The sequence below is a fragment of the Armigeres subalbatus genome, unplaced genomic scaffold (genome assembly GCF_024139115.2).
Source record: "Armigeres subalbatus isolate Guangzhou_Male unplaced genomic scaffold, GZ_Asu_2 Contig170, whole genome shotgun sequence".
Lineage (NCBI taxonomy): Eukaryota > Metazoa > Arthropoda > Insecta > Diptera > Culicidae > Armigeres > Armigeres subalbatus.
The window spans coordinates 366,960-389,446 of NW_026942506.1; the positions used below are offsets into that span (position 1 = coordinate 366,960).

Consider the following 22,487-nt stretch of genomic DNA (forward strand, 5'->3'; position numbering starts at 1 on the left):
CCGGAACTCGCTTTCAGAAGGCCAAACAGATGGTGCTTTTGATTTCCATTCTTAACTGACACCAACCTTGAAGGAGATAAACGATAACGTCGATAGTGGCCGCTCTAATGGTGTTGGCGATTTGACTACAACATCATCCACCTGCAAACATTGCTTGGTCAGATTGACTATGTCATCTTCGGTTGCCTCTAGTGAATTTTTTGATAAATATAATCAAAATTTGCTAGCCGCACTATCCAATGCTCTACCAGGTACACTTATAGATGGATTAGTGCCACGAAAAATCGACGATCGATCAGAAGATGGCATAGAAACTTCGTCCCGTTCGCGAAATCTCTTCAAAGTATGTTGTTGAACTGGAAGCGGTTAGAAGTTTGGAACATAATGGCCGTAGAAAACATATTGAACCCGTCTTGAATTTCAAGCCTCAGTTCAGCGATCAGGCTGTCTTCGACCTCCGTTTTCAGGTCGTCAACAAGTTTCTGGTACACATCACTTACTTCTTTGGTAGCGGCATTCGTCGAATTAAGTATAAGTACAGAAACCTTTTGATTTATTTTAGAGGAGTTTCAATACAGGAGCTTCAATATAGGAGCTTCTTATAGAGAATTGTTATGAACAGTCTTATTTTCTAAACGACAATTTTTAAAACTTTTTCAAACCAGCAGTTAGACCTATTTTAGATTTATAAGCTTTGTAAGTCTGAAGAATTCCATATATAGCAATTATTCAGATGATTTTCAGTCATAAAAAAGCATTTTCACATACAAAGGTTGTAGGAAAAACATTGTTCCCCAAAATAGTGTGGAGCTTGCTGCAAAATTGTTGTTTAAATTAAAAACATAATTCTGTCTAGCAACTTTTAAACTCACTGCCTAGTTATTAACTTCATATACAAGTAAATTTTGTACACTTTTTCTACATCAACAATCATGGTAAAATCATTCCATATCTTATTCATTAAGTTTTCACGCGCGAGTAAACTCGTTTGCAATTTTAAAAGAGCTTGAGTTTTTCATGCAAAATCGCTTCGTTTTATACTCATTTACCGAAAAATCAATCAAGGCGAAAATAACAAAAAAAAAACCTAAGGTGAGTCATTTGGATGATTCGAAAAATAAACTGATTCATATTTGTGAAATGAATTAGAAAATCAAACATATTTTTTTCCGGTTTTCTCACATGCCGTATTTTATTACCCCAAAACTCACCATGGTGGTGATAAAATCGGGATATTACTGTATTTCAGTATTCCTGTTATGTTAAAACTACCCTTTTGTGAGTATTTCTGCATAATATGGTATGGTCCCCATAATATTTGCTCAAAAAGTGTAATCCTTTTTAATATTTCTCCAGCCAAAAACAAATTCAAACTAAATTTATGTAATTAGTTGACATTCATTTGAAGTTCCAGAAATTCATGGCGAGGACAAAACTAGTAATTCCAATCCAGCCAATTGTCATTAGTCCATTCTACTTACGATCGATTTTCCCCTAAGAAAAACTCGAAACCTTCACAGGTAGTCCAAAACAACATCCGTCATCGCTGCGTCACCATTCATCAGGGTAAACATTATTAAAGTTTTCCGTCCAATGGGACCACTAAAGACCGCGAGACTGTGCACTGTTTGCTGCCCGGAGTGCTACCCCACCATGCGACACCGCGTCCAAAACAGTCTGCTACCCACCGCTGGATGATGGTGGGGAGGAGCATCCAGTCGTGGATCTTTAAGAAGAGAAAACTTCTTTTTTTTAGTGGAAGAACGAAAAGCAAAATCTGGGAACAAAATTGAAATTCACTGTCACTGCCTTCTTGCTTGCTTCGTTTCGTCTTTTGGATCTCGCTGTGGCAGCAACAGCAGCAGCAGCAGAAGTCGCTTCCACGCCGCCCAACTTCCGAGGATGGGGAAGGTATAAATTGAATATTTTTTTCCGTGGTGCTACTCTTCGTCTGGAAAGCGACCTGTCCGTGGTTTTTTCCTTCTTCTTAAGGGTAAACACGCTGATCCTAATGGTTCGCAAGGTTGTCGACTGCGGGAGGAATATATGCGCTCTTTGCATGTGGGTTTTTATTGCCACCGAGAAGCGTGTGCCATTCGCTAAATAGCTGAAGCATTCGTGTTAGGCAAATTACGGTGCATGCTTGCCTTGTAAATTGAAAAATTGAGCTATTAAAGCGCTACCCGGGTTTCATGGTTTTGATTTCCAGCTGCTCCGCGTTGCGAAGAAAAACTTTACTCGCAAAACGGTTCGCTCAGTTACCTAAAGTCATTATCCAATTTGTTTTCATTTCCTCGACTAACGCGATACATTGCTGCCATTGATCGATTTCACGCCATTGTAAAACAGTTTTCCCTTTTCCTCTCTCATTGCAGACCGAGCGACATCGTCTTCTGAACGAGACCCTCCGCAAACTGTCGCGCATGCAGCTGCCTGACTAAAGGCCAGATGAAAGAAAAGTACGAAATCATGACGGACCAGGAGCACTACAGTCTTCGGTGGAACAACCACCAGAACCACATTCTGCGGGCGTTCGACACTCTGCTGCAAACCAAAACTCTCGTTGACGTCACGCTGGTCTGTGCCGAGACGAGCATTCGGGCGCACAAGGTCGTCCTATCGGCGTGCTCGCCCTTCTTTCAACGAGTGTTCTCCGAAACTCCCTGCAAGCATCCTGTGATAGTGTTGAAAGACTTCCGCGGATGGGTGGTGCAAGCGATTGTCGATTTTATGTACCGCGGTGAGATCAGCGTTCCCCAGGAACGGCTCTCGGTGCTTATTCAAGCAGGAGAATCTCTTCAAGTTCGTGGACTAGTCGATCACCCCGTAGCAGGAAACACACCGACTCCAGCGCAGTCGCCAGAGGACTTTAGCCTACTGGACTCCTCACTAATATCGCCAACTTCGCCGTCACTTCCGTCGCCAAACTTCAACCACCACCATGCCCGCCACTCGCACCCGAACCCCGCGGCGACGAGCATGCTGAGCGCCAGCACACCAAAGCTCCTGCTGCCACCGCAGGTGTTCGCCGACCCTGCTCTGAACCTGACCAACCCGGATCTCTGCACATCTCCAATGCCACGCCGAAAGCAGGCTCGCCCAAGACGCCGATCAGGTGACTGTGCCCCTCAAGATCTCAGCAGTAAACCCACCAGCCCTGTTCCGCCCTGTATCGACGATAAGGAGGACGAAGACAACGAAATTGACCGCGAAGATGACGATGAACAGGACGATGAGGATGACGATATCAAAGAAATCATTCGGAGAAGCGAAAGTGATGACAAAAAGGATTCCAGCCCACAGAAAACGCCAAGCAAAGAGGAAGACAACGAAAAAGACAGCAAAAACAACTCGACCGCTTCTACGGCCAGTATTTCCGGAATGGAAGGTCCCGAAAACCTGTGCATGAAGAAATCCTCATCCTCCAGTAGCAGCTCAAGCAGCGGAAACATTTCCTCCCATTCGCACAAGGACGGCAGCTCTCGGCTATCGGATCCATCGAGCTTGAAGGACAGCCCCCCGGAACCCACAATTGGTCGACTCTCGTTGAAAGACATCCGGCATCTGAATCGCTCTTCGCTGGTCCGTTCGATGAGTTCCCTATCGCCTCCACCTTCGTTTCACCTGAACAACAACCCTCCGTCGCGCCTCTCCCTCTCGGAGAAACGAGTCAAACTGGAAGACCGCGATGACGATCGGCTCGGCGACGACGACGGGTCCCATTTTTTAGAACACATGGACCTGGCCTTGGCCGCCCATCAGCACCCGTTGGCGCATCTTTCGCACCGGAATTCCTCGCCCCAGCTGCGACCACCGGGCCTCACACCGGACGGCGACAACAACAACAGCAGTAGCAGTAAGAACAACAACAACAACAGTGGATCCGGCCCGGGGGGAATGGGAAACGGATCCAGCCGGGATGGCGGCAGTGGTGCCGGCGGTTCGCTCGGAATGGGCCCCGGCAAGGAGGGCCGACTGGGCCCGAAGGATTTTCTGCACAGCCCGACGCTAAATTTTCCGCCGTTCTTCAACCAATCGGACGGCGGTGGGGCGCCGAGACCGCCGCACTCGCCGCTGTCCTTTCCGCACATGCCGTCGGTTTCGTCGCTGACGCTGACACCGCCGCACAGTGAGTATTTTTTTGTATGAAAGCATTTTTTTTCAGGATTTTCAAAGAAATATTGGAACAGTTCCTGCTCAGTAATGACACCTTAAAAAGAAGTTCAAGACAAAAATTGGAGAATTAAAATGTCCGCTAACAAACGCATTTTGTTATCCAGTTCGTTTTAAGAAATTTTATTCCGGCATCTCAACAGCCATTCGACAGACAATGTTTCAACGTCTTACCAAGAAAGAATTTCTGCTAATCATTTTAAATTCACGAGTGTCTCATTTCTGCGTTTCGTTTTAGTCTGTAAAGTGCATTTTTTAATCCTCCATTAATGACAGATTTCATACTTAGGTGTAGCGTTGCCGAAATACCACATTCCATACCAAATAAAAATCAAAATTTATATTTATTTGCAGATTGCTTCAAAAAATATATTTCAAAAATATTCTGATTTTTCGGATGTCCCAGCATGTTGCAGAACCTCCTTTTAAAGTTTTCTGATTATTAATATTCATGGCAATAAATTTTGGTGAATTTTTCAAAAAATCTAAGAATTGAAATTCTGGGTTTGACACATTTCAAAATAATCTATTTTGCCGGACGTCCCAACTTGTTTCGGACCCTCCTATTAAAAAGTTTTTTTTTTAGAAAAGGAACTTAAGGAGAATTTTTTTGAGAAAATCCATGGGTAATATTGAGGTTTTTCTTTGTTTGTAAATTAATCCTTTATTTTTCTGATCCTTTCCTCTTCATCTTCACACTTTCTCTTTTTGGTATCTTGTGTTTTTTCAAATTTCTTGTTAGTTTTTCTTTATATTTTCTTCCACTTCTTTTTCTTCGTTCTTCTTCCATCTCTATCCATTGTCTTTCCTCTTCCTTTAATTGTTTTTCTTCCTCTTCCCTACTTCATTTTTTCACCACTAATATTCTTTTATATCCATTCTAATCAATTTTTTCTCCATATTTTTCTTGGTTTTCTCGCTTTTGCCGATCTATTCTTCTCTTTCGTTCTTAATGCTTTCCAATTCTTTCTTCCTTATTTTTTATTGCTTCTTTCCCCATTTCTTTATCACTATATTTTCCAATCCAGTCCTTTTTCTTTCTTCTTGTTAATTTTTTTTATCCTTATTCCTTACTCTCATTTCCTTTGTTTGTTTCATTCTTTTCTAATTTCTTTTTCTTTCCTCTTTCTACCTATAGTCTTTTTTATATTCGTGTTTTCTTGTTTCTCCTTATTTTTTTATTTATTTTCTTTCTACTCTAGTTTGTTTCATCGTTTTTACTGATCACTATCGTTTACTTCTCACTTTTCGTAGCATCAAGAAAGAAGTGGTATTTAGGGAGTAAAACTTTTGATGCTAGAAATCAGAAGAGGAAATGAGAACTGAAAATAAAATCTCCTTACTTCACTTCTTACTTTGAATTTCTAATTCTTCATTTCTATTTTTCGCGTGAACACTCACAATGTGAGACTTTTGTTCAGAACAACGCATGATGGAATATGTTTTAAGAAAATAAGGGAATGAATAATTGGGATGACCACAAATTGAGGAACTTTAACAAGCAATTTTTGTTGAAGCTTTCGAGATACCTTATAAATATTCTTTATGACCTGATACATATTTGCTTCATTTGTGGTCACTATTACTGTGCTGGTCAATACGGGAAACATTTCCAATGATCAATTCATAAACACTCACTTAGCTTCAAATGTATTCTTTCATTCCAAAACATCTTTGTGTGCCGTAAGAAGACCCATTGGCATTAACTAACCAACGACGAAACTCAAGTCTGCTTCCACTAATGCGATTCATCCATTCAGCCCAATTTATCTCACATATTTTCTCCGTCAATTTATAATATGAATCCGTCGTCGCTCTCACGTAATTACCGCTCCGAACGAGCACCTTGGACGGACCGGCGATGACACACTCGTTCCCATCAAGCGAACCACTTCGGCCCCGAAAAATGAATGATTAATAATTTATAACACCGAGTACTGACTGCCCAAAACCGCGACTCCGCTTTTGCTTATCGGCGACTTACCCGACGCAGCGCTGCGCCAGTCGTTGGCCTTCCATTCACTGCCCCTCGAGCCGCAAGCACAGTAGTCTCTTTACAATTTTAATTGATATGAATTTCCACCACGATGCGACGGAGCGAAGCGGCGGGGGGTCCCACGGATCGCGACCGCACGAAGCGTGGTCCAATTGCCGCACAAACGGACACATTCCCATATGAAAACAAAGTGAAACGGCTTTTCCGCGCTCTCGAAGCCGAAGACGCAATCCGAACGTAAGCGCGACGGCACACGCATTCGGCCCGGGCCGGAATAATTCGGCGTTTTTCTCACATATATTAAGGTGCAAAATATGAATGTTTCAACGTTTGCTTTTCTTTTCGGGGCATTAATTGTGCGTTGCGAGACCATCCATCGGTTGCGATGTGTCTCTCGCGTATATGTATGTGGATCATTAACGATTCCCGCCGTAATCCGAAAACAAAAGAATATGAACGTCCCTGCCTCCCGCGTCTCGCCGGGTGTCCCACTGAAAATTTTCCCGTCCAAAATGTGGCTCTAACGGTGAATTTTCCGCCACCCAAAATCTACACATCGCGCCGCGGATGGGTCCGCCGAATCGCCGACAGACGAAATGGAGATGATATCGCGGACAAACTTCGTTTTACGATCCTAATCTTAATGCGACCGCGAGCGTCTCGAGTGTGAGACGTAAGCGCAATTCAAGTGGTGTGGGATGTGGGTGCAGATTTTTCCCGAAAACCAAAAACAAAAAATGCCAAAATGTTACCACAACCGAAATGAATATGTATATGTAGGGGAGGTATCTTTATATGGTCATTGTTTTCCCAGGGTGCTGCTTTTTTTTTATTTTGATGACGACTATGAGAACGATTTCGTGGCCCGGCTGCCTTGGGCCGGTCAGGTCCGAAACAATGGAAATATCTTAATTTTTATTGCGCCCATACAGTTGATGTTTTTCGCGCCCGTTAGGTGACCCTTCGGCAATTTAGGATGTATTTTCTTGCCTCGGTTGCACGCTGAGAGTGGTGATTAAAGTTTCGGACAAATGGCATTTATATGGAGATGTGTGCCGGCGTCGGGGGTGGGAGGCACTGCAGAAGGTAACAAACAGCAGCGGACCGCCTCACCGCGGGGGGTGCAATTATGAACGCCAAAACATTGCGTCCAATCTTGATTGAGTGGTTTAATGTGTGTCCCAGAAAACGTTCTCGAAGTGTTGTGGGCCGCACAGGTTCAGATTAGCTGGTCTATTTTTTTTCGTGGCTCCTGCCTGAAAATGGAAACGCGAGGGAGTCATATCAATTTGATGTTCGATGGCGTACAATGAAAAAATAAATCTTTAATTTCTGATTGACTTTCCCGTAATTCTAAATCCCAAACATATATTTTTTTAAATCAGTACTGACACAACAGTACCCTACTTGAAAATAATTTGCTTTCAGAAACTTTATTTATTTTACTTCTCAATTGTTCATAGTAAAACACGAAGCAATATTCATTATTTAAGTAAAACTTTCGCTTATTCATGTGATGTTATTTTTGTATGCTATTTCGCTCTGATCCTTTCCAATTTCTGGATTCAGTATTTTTCAGTTGCTTCTGATCACTTAGGCGTCGTATTCTATAACTCATGGGCACGTTTGGTCACTCCGTCATCTCCAATCACCTTCTTCTTGTTTCTGATTTCAAATTTTTTTTTTCTGATTTCAGATTTCGGACTACGGATATCGGATTTCGGATTTCAGATTTTGGATTTTGGATTTTGGATTTCTTCTTCTTCTTCTTCTTCTTATTGGCATTACATTCTCACACTGGGACAGAGCCGCCTCGCAGCTTAGTGTTCCATTAAGCACTTCCACAGTTATTAACTGCGAGGTTTCTAAGCCAAGTTACCATTTTTGCATTCGTATATCATGAGGCTAACACGATGATACTTTTATGCCCAGGGAAGGCGAGACAATTTCCAATCCGAAAACTGCCTAGACCGACAACGGGAATCGAACCCAGCCACCCTCAGCATGGTCTTGCTTTGTAGCCACGCGTCTTACCGCACGGCTAAGGAGGGATTTTGGATTTATGATTTTGTATTTCGGATTTCGGATTTCGGATTTTGGATTTTGGATTTCGTATTTTGGATTTTGGATTTTGGATTTATTATTTTTGATTTCAAATTTCTGATTTCAGATTTCGGACTTCGGATTTCGAATTTTGGATTTTGGATTAGGGATGTTGGCTTTTGGAATTCGGTTTCTGTTTCGGCTTTTTCGAATTTCTGATTTCAGATTTCGGACTTCAGACTTCGGATTTCGAATATCTGATTTCGAATTTCTGATTTCAAATTTCAGATTTCGGACTTCGTATATCGGATTTCCGATTTCAGATTTTGGATATTGGGTTTTGGATTTTGGATTTATGATTTTGGATACTGGATTTTGGATTTCGGATTTATGATTTTGGATTTTTGATTTTGGGTTTTGGATTTTGGATTTTGGATTTCGGATGTTGGTTTTTGGATTTCGGTTTTCGTATCTGATTTCGAATTTATAATTTCAGATTTCGGACTTCAGATTTCGGTTTTCGTATCTGATTTCGAATTTCTGATTTCAAATTTCGGACTTCAGATATCGGATTTCGGATTTCAGATTTTGGATTTTGGATTTTGGATTTCTGATTTCGTATTTCGGGTTTCGGATTTTGGATTTCGGATTTTGGATTTTGGATTCTGGATTTTGGTTTTATTCTTCTGATTTCAAATTTCTGATTTCAGATTTCGGACTTCGGATTTCGTATTTTGGATTTTGGATTTCGAAGTTTGGCTTTTGGATTTCGGTTCTTTCGAATTTCTGATTTCAGATTTCGGACTTCAGATTTCGGATTTCAGATTTCAGATTTCGTATATCTGATTTCGAATTTCTGATTTCAAATTTCAGATTTCGGACTTCGAATATCGGTTTTCGGATTTCAAATTTTGGATTTTGGATTTATGATTTCGTATTTCGGATTTCGGATTTATGATTTTGGATTTTTGATTTTGGGTTTTGGATTTTGGATTTCTGATTTCGTATTTCGGATTTTGGATTTTGGATTTCGGATGTTGGTTTTTGGATTTCGGTTTTCGTATCTGATTTCGAATTTCTGATTTCGGACTTGAGATCTCGGATTTCGGATTTCGTATATCTGATTTCAAATTTTTGATTTCAAATTTCGGATTTCGGATTTTGGATTTCGGATTTCGTATTTTGGATTTTAGATTTTGGATTTTGGATTTATTATTTCTGATTTCAAATTTCTGATTTCAGATTTCGGAATCCGGATTTCGAATTTTTGATTTTAGATTTCGGATGTTGTTATTTGGATTTTGGTTTCTGTTTCGAATTTTTCTGAATTTCTGATTTCAGATTTCGGATTTCGGATTTCCATATCTGATTTCGAATTTCTGATTTCAAATTTCAGATTTCGGACTTCGGATATCGGTTTTCGGATTTCAAATTTTGGATTTTGGATTTTGGATTTTTGATTTTGGGTTTTGGATTTTGGATTTATGATTTCGTATTTCGGATTTCGTATTTTGGATTTATGATTTCAGTTTTCGGTTTTTGGATTTCGGATTTCGGATTCTGATTTCTGATTTCTGATTTCTGATTTCTGATTTCTGATTTCGGATTTCTGATATCTGATTTCTGATTTCTGATTTCCGATTTCCGATTTCCGATTCTGACTTCTGATTTCTGATTTCTAACCCAATCTAAATCCAATCCAAACCAATCCAAACCAATCCAAACCAATCCAAACCAATCCAAATCCAATCAAATCCAATCCAAACCAATCCAAACCAATCCAAACCCAATCCAAACCCAATCCAAACCAATCCAAACCAATCCAAACCAATCCAAACCAATCCAACCAATCCAAACCAATCCAAACCAATCCAAACCAATCCAAACCATTCCAAACCAATCCAAACCAATCCAAACCAATCCAAATCAAATCCAAACCAACCAAACCAATCCAAACCAATCCAAACCAATCCAAACCAATCCAAACCAATCCAAACCAATCCAAATCCAATCCAAACCAATCCAAACCAATCCAAACCAATCCAAACCAACCAAACCAATCCAAACCAACCAAACCAATCCAAACCAATCCAAACCAATCCAAACCAATCCAAACCAACCAAACCAATCCAAACCAATCCAAACCAACCAAACCAATCCAAACCAACCAAACCAATCCAAACCAATCCAAACCAATCCAAACCAATCCAACCAACCAACCAAACCAATCCAAACCAATCCAAACCAATCCAAACCAATCCAAACCAATCCAAACCAATCCAAACCAATCCAAACCAATCCAAACCAATCCAAACCAACCAAACCAATCCAAACCAATCCAAATCCAATCCAAACCAATCCAAACCAACCAATCCAAACCAATCCAAACCAACCAAACCAATCCAAACCAATCCAAACGCAATCCAAACCAATCCAAACCAATCCAAACGCAATCCAAACCAATCCAAACCAATCCAAACCAATCCAAACCAATCCAAACCAATCCAAACCAACCAAACCCAATCCAAACCAATCCAAACCAATCCAAACCAATCCAAACCAATCCAAACCAATCCAAACCAATCCAAACCAATCCAATCCAAACCAATCCAAACCAAACCAATCCAAACGCAATCCAAACCAATCCAAACCAATCCAAACCAATCCAAACCAACCAAACCAACCAAACCAATCCAAACCAATCCAAACCAACCAAACCAATCCAAACCAATCCAAACCAATCCAAACCAATCCAAACCAATCCAAACCAATCCAAATGCAATCCAAACCAATCCAAACCAATCTAAACCAATCCAAATGCAACCAAACCAATCCAAACCAATCCAAACGCAAACCAAACCAATCCAAACCAATCCAAACCAATCCAAACCAATCCAAACCAATCCAAACCAAACCAAACCAATCCAAACCAATCCAAACCAATCCAAACCAAACCAATTCAAATCCAATCCAAATCCAATCCAAATCCAAATCCAATCCAAATCCAATCCACATCCAAACCTAATCCAATCCAAATGCAATTTAAATCCAATCCAATCCAAATTCAATCCAAATCCAAATCCTATCCGATTGCAATCTAAATCCAAATGCAATCCAAATCCAAATCAAATGCAAACCAAATCCAAATGCAATCCAAATCCAATCCAAATGCAATTCAAATCTAAATCCAAATCCAATTAAAATCCAATCCAAATCCAATCCAAACCCAATCCATATCCAATCCAACTTCAATCCAAATCCAAACCCAATCCAAATCCAATCCAACTCCAATCCAAATCCAAATCCAATCCAAACCAAATCCAAATGTAATCCAAATCCAATTCAAATGCTATCCAAATCCAATCCAAATCCAATCCAAATTCAATCCAAATTCAATCCAAATTCAATCCAAATCCAAATCCAATCCAAATGCAATTCAAATCCAATCCAAATTCAATCTAAATCCAATTCAAATTCAATCTCACTCCAATCCTACTCCAATCCAAATCCTATCCAAATGCAATCCAAATCCAATCCAAATCCAACCCAACTCCAATTCAAATTCAAATCAAAATCCAATCCAAATCCAATCCAAATCCAATCCAAATCCAATCCAAATCCAATCCGAATCCAATCCAATCCAAACTCAATACAAATCCGAACCAAATCCAAATCCAATCTGAATCCAATCCAAATCCAATCCAAATACAATCCAAATCCAATCCAAATCCAATCCAAATCCAATCCAAATTCAATCCAAATTCAATCCAAATCCAAGTCCAATCTAAATTCAATCCAAATCCAGTTCAAATGCAATTCAAATTTAGATTACATTTGGATTTGGATTGCATTTTGATTTGGATTGCATTTGGATTGGAGTTGGATTGGAGTGGGATTGGATTTGGTTTGGATTTAGATTGGATTTGGTTGCATTTGGATTGGATTTAGATTTGAATTTGAATTGGAGTTAGATTGAATTTGGATTGGATTTGGATTGCATTTGGATTTGGATTGCATTTGGATAGGATTTGGATTGGAGTAGGATTGGGGTGGGAATGGATTTGGATTGCATTTGGATTGGATTTAGATTGAATTTGAACTGCATTTCAAATCCAATCCAAATTCAATCAAAATCCAAATCCAATCCAAATTCAATCCAAATCCAAATCCAATCCAAATTCAATCCAAATCCAATCCAAATGCAATTCAAATCCAATCCAAATTCAATCTAAATCAAATCCAAATCCAATTCAAATCCATACCTACTCCAATCCTACTCCAATCCAAATCCTATCCAAATGCAATCCAAATCCTATCCAAATGCAATCCAAATCCAAATCCAATCCAACTCCAATTAAAATTCAAATCTAAATCCAATCCAAATCCAATCCAAATGCAATCTAAATCCAATCCAAATCCAATCCCACTCCAATCCAACTCCAATTCAAATGCAATCCAAATCCAAATGCAATCCAAATCCAATCCAAATGCAATCTAAATCCAATCCAAATGCAATCCAAATCCAATCCAAATCCAATTAAAATTCAAATCTAAATCCAATTCAAAGACAATCAAATCCAATCCAAATTCAATCCAAGTCCGTTCTGAAACTATTTTTAATCCAGTCCAAGCTCAATCCTATTCCGTTCTGAATCTATTCTCAATCCAGTGCAAATTCAATTCTATTCGAAAAATCAAATTCTATTCGAAACCCAAATTATAATCCAAATCTTAACTAATTAATAATGCCAACTGTGGAGCAAATTAATTGGCATCATATTTATCGAAAAGATTATCTCTGTGATAAGTGTCTGATAATAATTAGTCTTCGAGCAAATAATCAATCTTTGAAAATCTCTCTACATTGAATGTGTTACTTCCGTTACAATTGCTTACAAAAAAATCCAGTTATCTAATCTAATGTTAACCCTTTTCCCGTTTTTCTACCATTTTCAGTGTTTGGTCTGGACTCCCCGCTCGGCCTGTTTCCCCCGGGGATGGACCCCGGTAAAATGTACAGCCCGCTGCTGGAAATGTCCGACCCCCGTGGAATGCACCACGACGGCCCACCGTTCCATCTGAAGAAGAAACGTAAGTACATGCATTGCCAAATCCAGAACCGGGCCGCGTGCCACTCTAGTGCCAATTAAAAAAAAAACTCTTCCACGTTCGAAGGCTTCTAAATCGGTGCCCTAGAGTGCATTAATTACAACCATCATAGCCCCGAAAATTCGACTGCATGTTTTCTTTGGCTAATGATAGAACGCGAAGAGAGTCTGCCTGCACCGCATTGCAGACGAAGTCGGTTCGGTCGCTGCTACGGGGTTATTGATGTAACCGATCTGAAAAAAAAACAGTTCAAAAAAGTTGCAATGTCGAAACAAAAATTAAAGTGAAAATAAAATTCGGATTAATGCACCTTGAGATGGATTACAGCATTTTTTTTGAGTATAACAAAATTTTAAGTGATTTAACGATTGTCTTCACTTGCATTTGTACGGCAATACCGACGACTGCTAATTATGTTATGTTGCAAAGACGAATTTAAATTTTCGTCTTAGCTTGCTAAAAATTTCACATGATAGGCGATTCCAATGCTCTTCTCACACGACTGAAACGACACCTGAAAAGAGTTATTTTCCACTAGATTTGAAACTTTGCTTAACTCTATCAAACTGAACGACGGACTGCTTTCGTGGTGCGAGAGCACCACACAGCACTCCCCGGCAAGATATGAAATTATCGCACAGTTTTTTTTTCGACTACCGCCTTTCTGCCAAGAGAACTAAGTTCCCACATCAGACGGGGCGGCAGGACACAGACAGTGAATGCCGAAAAAATAACGGATGTTCATATTCATAACGATGTTTATAAACTTACATGTCTGTCTCTTCTGGGTCGGATTCCACTCGTGGCGTGTGTCGTCGTCGACGTCGTTCTGGAGCGCTCGATCTAGCTCGCAGGCATGCTTCTTCCTTCCGCACCTCCCGCCCAGCAGTAGCTACTGTATGGAAGTCGGTGTGGTTCAAAGTTCACCATCAGAAGCCAAAGCGGGAAGACAGGAACCCCACATGCTTCCCGCATGTGCTTCCTGGTGCTCTATTTTGCTCGCTAGCTCGAAGGACACACCGAAGAGAGATGGCAACATTTTCGGCGGAAATTTGCCAAATAAATTCGGTTTCCACGTTCACATTCCGACTGTGTGTGATTATCCATGTGAAGGTTCAACCGAGCTGAACGACGACTCGTACGAGGTACGTCGTCGTTCTTGTGGTGTGGTTTGTGTATTTGGTTTATTTGGGAAGGCAAAGCAGTCCATTATGGTCCTGTGGAGTTGGCCAAGTGCCACTGCATAAGGCTTGGTTTATGGCCTGATGGAAAGGTAACCAAGTTCGCTCTATAGCCATGGAAAGGAATAATGTGGTTAGGAAAGATACACAGCAAAGCTGATATGCGATGGCAAAGGTTGCAGAAGTTATCTTGTGTGAAGTCATCGGCAATTTGCCGCTTCCACTTTGGTGACTATGAATTAAGGATAACTGTTTGATTGTTTATTGAAAATTCATGTCCTTGGACAGAAGTGAGTATGTACAATTATTATTATGAATAATTATTTTGCCAAAGTAAATTTGACTGTTTTGAACAACCTGTTCAAAACATTCGTAAGCTCGCTTGCATCGCACAGTGCACAATGCATCGTAAGCTCGCTTTCACGTCCTCCATTTCGAGGCATCTTCAAAACTTCCATATCAATTCGCCAAATAGCCCATTCCAGACGCCAGTAATTGAGTCATTATACGGACCAAAACGACTATTCAATTACTGAAAATCTCCATCCGTAGAAGATCATCGGTACGCGAAGGCAGACCTTTCCCGATCTGCCTCCGGCAACGAACCCAAACGACCCTCTCTTCTGGGCCAGTAAATGGCAATATTTTTCAAATCAAAACAAATAGTGAATAAACACTCGATCGAACCTCAAACCCAGTTCGTACGTCACTGCCTCGTACGCTCATCGACGATAGCCGACCGACCTGATGATAGTAATTTTGCCAATATTTATCCTTCTCCGCTGCTAGTGCCGCTCCAGCATCGGTCTATTTGGGGAAACCGCCTCGGGGTGGCATTCGGCAACTTCGACCGCGCTGCTCGCAGTCAGCTGAGACAATTCATTCCGATTGATGAATTTTTATCTGATTTTACAAGCTCACTCTATGAGCCACCACCCACACTCGCACTGCACCCCGACGATCGACCGACGATCATCATCGATCGTTGCCGATTGCCAACCAACCAACCAGCAACACATACACACCGATTAGGCCCAAACCGGGGCTCGGTCGGTAAAGGTTAGACGCCCATCTCTATTGGCACACTGACTGACTGACTGTGGCGCGAGGGGAGTCCCGAAAACAATAGTCGAACCTCGCGCTGGGGTGGTATTTCACCTTTCACGTGCCGTTATTGCAGCACCATTATTTGCATACAAATCCCCGCGTCCTGTCCTTCCCAGCCCGACAACACAACCGATCTCGCACCACCATCCATTCCGATTCATTGCATCCGACGCGATGGTGAGATCCCGATAGAGAGTGGCGGGTTTTGTACTGTGGGGGTTTAGGTGGTCAAAAATATAAAACGACTAGCTCGAACTTGTAGTTTATATGTTTTTGTATAACTTATAAGGCTGTTAGAATGAAGTTAAACCAAAACCAAATTAAACCAGAAAGTACGCCTCGATTGTGTTTTTGATGTAGTGTAATCTTTTTTCGGCGAATGAGCGATTCGATGCGATTCTATCCGAAAAACTGAAGCGTGATGCTCTTCCATGCAGCATCGCAAGAGAGTTGGCTCGCGCATGAGGCGTCGATGATTGAAATTTGAATATGATTCTAACAACACTGCAGCATTCAATCCTTAGCGTGATAGAAATATTGCCTTTTTTACTCCTTTATGCTAAAACCCTCTCCAATAATGAGCTATTTTTGTTAGAATTAGTTTGTGATCGTGCTAGTTGAAGTTGTCTTATAACTGTCAAAAAAGTAGAAGGTTGTATTCGAGACTCTACCGCAAATGGGACATAGAATAACGCAAATTATGAAAATTTTATATTTTTTTTAAATAAATCGGTCCTTAATGAGAACATACTTTTACACTAGATGAAATTGACATGCCAATAATTTTCTTCAAATAGAAAAACACCACCTACTGATAGCAGCAGTCCAACCGGAAACGCAGTACACCTATTCAATATTTTGAAAAATAATATTTAATATTAATTTTCAAAATATTGAATAGGTGTACCACGTTTACGTCAATTCCATCTAGTTTAAAAGTATAGTCTCGTAAATGACAGATTTACTTCTAATAATGTGCCCTGTCAATCAGTGACAGCAACAAAACGATAGTTTGAATCTTGTTGGTAAATTTCCTTCAGACACCATCCATGCGAATGAATCTTTCGCAGCCTCTTCCTCCAACAAGCGCTTGTGATTCCGTTTCCGACGCCAATTTTATGCCGTCAGCAAGCGATTATGTTTTGCTCTCTGAAAAACAAATCGTCTCAGATCAATTTTCGCTTAAAAATAGAGTTCCTTAAAAGGTTGTTCTTACATTCCGAACAAAAATTAAAAAAAAAAGATATGAAAATGTCGAATATATTGATGGGGATGGGGAACATGGTTGCGCTACTTTTATTTCGCCAAGTGCACAGTTGCTGTGACTCACTGATAAACAAGTAGTGTTGGTTGCATTCTCTATCTCCACGGTCTTACAAATGATCAAATATGTTCTCGCACTCACACTCGCGTTTTTAAAACTCGCCATTCAAAACGGATGCAACGAACAACTGTAATTTTCATTACTTCACACGTGCTGCGACGCAGCAAAGCTAGAATAATAAAAACAACAGTTGTGCGTTGCTCCCGTATTGAATGGTGTGCCCTTTTGAAAGCGCGAGTGAATTAAGTTTTGGATTCCGCGAGGCTTGCCCTGAAATGAAATAAAAATAACACGTAACACAATTTTGTTTTCGCGGACACTTTCACATGCAAACAAACTATAAACACGTCATTTACAAAAAAGAGCCGCTTGTCACATAACCCAAACTTGACAAATGAACAATTTTTAGAAACTGGGGAAATCTTTTCAAACATGCTTTAACCACAGCAGCTTAATTTTAGTATGAAGTCATATAGTCACCACTCACCAGCAAGTAAATAGTCATAAACATGGATATCATCAGAAATACTAGAATATGAGACGCCGTCTTGCTTCCAATCGAACCGTCAAAAGCGGTTCCAATTCGAATTGTTTACATTTCGCATCTATAAGAAGCAAACAAACAGATCAATTGCAGCCACTCCGCCGGTCTCTGGTTACAGAGTTGCAAGATATGATTGATGCCATTTTTTTTATTTCGCCTTTTTTAGCCAAAACATGGGAACTACTTTTCCTGCAACGATTAAATTTGTTCTCTGATTTTATAAATATGCAAATTATATTTTGATCAGGGTTCGTAAAGCTCACTCAATCACAGGATGCTCTTTCACGAAAATTTTCGGGGAAAAATCGCTTTTCGACAAAGAAAAATAAAACAAATATATGTGATTTTGGAAAAAAAAAGTCAATCGTCGAATTGTTATTTAAATACCTATTCACGTTTGCTGGACAATGTTCCTATCATCAGAATGATTGGTTATTGTTATAATCAGAGAAATTCACAATAGGTGACCAATCATTAACGGTCGGGAACCTCCATCGATAGAACGCGACAAAATATCCTTCTGACTGTCGTACTTCTTTCTAGACGTACTTCCCTATTAATAAAAAAAAACGATGTTAAATGGAACTTAAGCGCATGGGCAACCGCTTACAACTTTGGCAGAAGAGAAGAAATTGACCTTAAAGACTGCAATAAACATTAATTTAGTTGATGTTCTATGTAGACTAGACGCATGTTTTTTTTTATTTCTTCGATGCTCTGTTTGTGTCTTCAATTACTGCTTAGAGTCTTGCTATTAAAATCATTTTTTTTTTTCAAAATGGCCCCCAATTCCATCTCCAAAGTTTCGCCACCTCAAAAATAGCAAATAACAAAAACAATTTATATACCTAGGGGAAATGACGGCTTTGGCAGGTTATGTTCTATTATTGTCAGGGGGTTTTCTATAACTAATTATGCTCAAATTAGGCCAAAACATTCTTTGCATATTAAAGAATAATATGGCCAAATAATTTGATCAACAAAAACCCCCTGACAATAATAAAACAAAACCTGCCAAAGCCGTAATTCCCCCTACTTCTAACATTAGAAAATATATCCCGGATAAAGTTGTACCATAGGCTCAACAGTGTAAACAATTGAATTACCATATGCTCTACGGTATACAATAGTATATATTGTTTCTTGATGGTTGTCCATACACCGTGGAAATAATACGTCAACATTGTTCTCTAATGTAACAATATTTCCAATTGTTTTTAGAACATTTTAGTGCATAAATTTTAATCATTGATAACTTCTGAAGATTTTGTTCAAATTGCATATATAACGATATTTATCCCATTGCCGCAAATATGCATTATTTTTCTTAAAATTTCATTTTTGATCGGTAAAGCCGTCCTAGTTAAGAAATCCAATATCGTATTTTTTTACTATAAAAATACAATTCAACCTAATGTAGTTTGAACGGTTTTGTTAGGATATTTCCACAATATATTTACGATACACTCTATTGTTTGACAAAAAAAGTGTATGAAAAAATCTCAGATTTTGTATAGTTACGATACTTAACAACCCGTACGTTCTAATGCGAAAACTTCGTTTACAATTTAATGAACGGTTTATAACAATACATTCCAATGTATTTCTATTATTTCATCTACATTAAAATTTATTGTAACTTTATTGTGTTTTATAGTAATGTTACAATAAATTATATTGTTTTTCTATAATATTTTTAATTCGGGATGCTTCCGTTGCAGCATGAAAGTAGTTGACATAGACCAACGCAAAATGAACTACCCTAAGAAATAATGACGTTTTAACGGGTCGTAAATGAGCGCAAAATAAACTTGAAAGTGTCAAAATCTATTAGATGAGTGATGATGAACTCATGCACAGGTCTATTTGTCTATTCTGAACACTTTCAATTGAGCTCCGGCCAACTATATGTGAACCAATGTTTTCTACCTTTTGAATGTCAAATCAAGAGGATTGCACGTCATTGTTTCTATTAACTGTCTTCTTTTGTTCTGATGAATGTAGTCCGACTTATAACACAGGATTAAGTTTTCATGTGATTTCAGGCTACCACTAACAAAGTGTATCACTTTTTATTCAATTGGTGTTTTCCGTCACAAAAATCCTCTTATTTGAAGAATAAATCTGATTTTAACTAATCTAAATACTAAAATCAATTAATCAAAAATTTCCACTATTCTCAATTATTTTGTTTTGACCACCGTTTATCTTTCCTTCACAGAAATTAAGAAACGCATGATTCCTTCATTAATATTTCAATTGGGATTTAAAATTTTGTGAAGCCCAACAAAATATGAATTACTGGAACTTTTACTGGATATACTCTGGGACGGGTCTTGCAAAGAGGAAAAAATGTAACTTCAACTGCAACCAGCAAGCGCTGTCACGAATTAGGTTCTGCAGCATGACGTCACGAATGAATTCGGTCCTCGTCGAATGAACTTTTTTGACAGTTCAGTAGTACTTTCCACTGACTCCGACAAGGATCGAGTTCGTGATTGGTTGGCTGCCCCCGAGTCCAACGCGAAGTACTACTAATCAGTCATCAGTTTGAGGTTAGATACAGACGCTGCAGAACCTAATTGTCAGATGCAACCAGCACCTTTTTGTGTGAAAGTATTGGTATCCCTCAAAAAGTATTCCGAATGATTTTGTTTTACGAGTACTTTTTCACTTTGAAAAGTATTCTAGAATAACCGGACAGCTTAATATTGCACAGTTATGAATACGTGTTTTATTCCCGATAGGAAAATTAAAAATAAGATTATAAATCCATAAATTGCAAACACTTTTATTGCGCTCAGAAGATTCTACCCGGGATTTAGGTGAAACACTCAAGGAAACAGTTGAGAATCGATGATCAACTGTGATGAAAAGAAGAACAAGTGTCAAAACAAGGAAAAAGAAGCCGTCTTTGCAGGTCTCGTCTCAGGATATACTTACTCAAAATATAATTGTACTATTGTCAACCTCCCAGGAATTATCTTCAAATATGCTCAAGTTTGTTACGAAAAAAGTATGAGATTTAAGAAGCTCGCTTTGCAATTTTCTCAAACTTTTCCAAATTTGATTTGAGTTCTAGAAGAGATTTACTTTTTAAAGATTACAATGTAAGGCTACTGGAATTGCCTGTTTTGAATTTTTTTGTCATTTCATTAAATAGTTATTTCAATAAATTAATAAAGTCGTGAATTTCTTGTCTTTGTTTATAAAAATGAGTTCACATTTCCTCTGAAGCAATATAACTCACGAACGGACCGATTTGCAAAAAAAGAACAAAAAAAACAATATCAGATAGAACATTTTGTTGGGAAAGTTGAACAAATGTAAAAATACTACGTCTTCACGTCTTCAATTTGACGTTGGAAGGTGGAAAATAATTGTTGTCAAAATGCAAAGTTTTCATTAGTTGTGAAGAAAGCCATAAAGCTCGAACTGAAATCGCACTAGAGTGTGACGCTACAAAGAACTAAACGATTGACATATGAAAAAAAACCAACTTTTGTAAAAGAAAATATTACATGAGATGATTTTGCAAGACTTATTTTTTTAATATATTTTCGCATATTTTGCTCCTGGAAAATACCTTTTTCACTAATGAGCATGCTCAACCACTAGTTTTGGTCGTATTATAGATAATTCTTTTATTTATCTATAATAATAAAAATGAAATGGTCTGTGTTCGTATCCGCATAACTCGAAAACGGCTGGATAAATTTTCTTCATTTCTTCAGCAAATATGTTCGTTATCGTTTCCGACGTGTTTATATGATATTTCCTCATGCGAAAAACACGCATAAGGTAGATCAAATCGTGAAAAACTAAAATTAAGAATCGTATGGAAATTTTGCATGGGTTGTTCTCAACGCACACTTTCGCCTACTATGCAGGACAACGTCTGCCGGGTCGACTAGTATTAAATACAATGTCACATTTTTTTCAAAAATTTTAATGATATTTTATCTACTTGTGTATCATTTTTAGAAACTTGTTTGATATTTCGGTAATCCCAAAAGGTCGTAAAACATCCTTATTTTATTATTTATCATTTGATTATTTCATCTTGGGTAAAATAATAAAAATGACAATTGTGCGTTGCTTCCGTATTGATTGCGGTGATCTTGGAAACGTTAGTAAAATTAGTTGTGGATTCCAGTAGGCTTTGTCCTTGAATGAATATTCGAGATCGTTTCTTGACAAATTGAATACTATATCCATGACCCAATTGATTTCACGCCTGCTTTCAAGTTGATGTTTAGAATGTCAAAATGGTGGTAGGTCATTTGGTATCATGTCATTTGGCATAACGTAGTTTGTCATAATGCCGTTTGGCATTAAAAATGGCTGTAGGTCATTTGGCAAGTCATTTGGGAAAACGTTGTTTATTTATTTATTTATTTATTTCACTTTGTCTTCAGCTATGACTGTACAGACTGATTAAAACTTACATATCTAGTTGTCCTTATATCAAACATTTAAAAGAATCTCTACTCACATTAAAATTGAAGCCTTCAACGCCGTCCAGCAACGCGAAGCATCTCTTAATCGGATTGTTTTGTCTGAAGGTTGTACGATGGCGTGCACTGCCGTGAATCGCATATTTGTCCCATATGAATAGAAAACCCAGCAAAGATGGGACATATATGCGATTCACGGCAGTGCAGTTCAAAACAGTTAATGCTAGCGAGAGCGGCGAGCAGGAACAAAGATATTCACCTGCTGTAGACGATCGGGTCAAGATCGTTGTAATATGGTCATTGAAGTTAAGCTTGCTGTCCATTATTACGCCAAAATGTTTGATGGATTTTGCATCGTTTACAGCGTATTCAAATGTCACCTGCGTTCTACTTCTGGTAAAGCTCATGTGGTAGTGGCGGATTGTTAAAAAATAATAATCAGAGATACGAAATGAAAGCATGAATTATTTGAATGAGATTTGGATTTCTAAATCGAAGCAATCGGCGTTCGAATAGTAGGCGCCCATTAGCACACGAATATGAACTCGATTGA

General features: G+C 39.0%; 1 protein-coding gene across 2 annotated transcripts in view; it reads left to right on the plus strand.

Moving 5' to 3' along the window:
* The window catches only part of LOC134203226 (protein jim lovell-like), a 394,722-nt gene that overhangs the window by 222,794 nt on the left and 149,441 nt on the right, over positions 1 to 22,487 (plus strand). For both annotated transcript variants that reach the window (XM_062678109.1, XM_062678108.1), the window contains exons 2-3: positions 2,376 to 4,129; positions 13,169 to 13,303. In XM_062678109.1, the coding sequence (XP_062534093.1) occupies positions 2,449 to 4,129; positions 13,169 to 13,303 (1,816 nt within the window). In that variant the 5' untranslated portion in view covers positions 2,376 to 2,448. The remainder of the gene's footprint in view (positions 1 to 2,375; positions 4,130 to 13,168; positions 13,304 to 22,487) is intronic.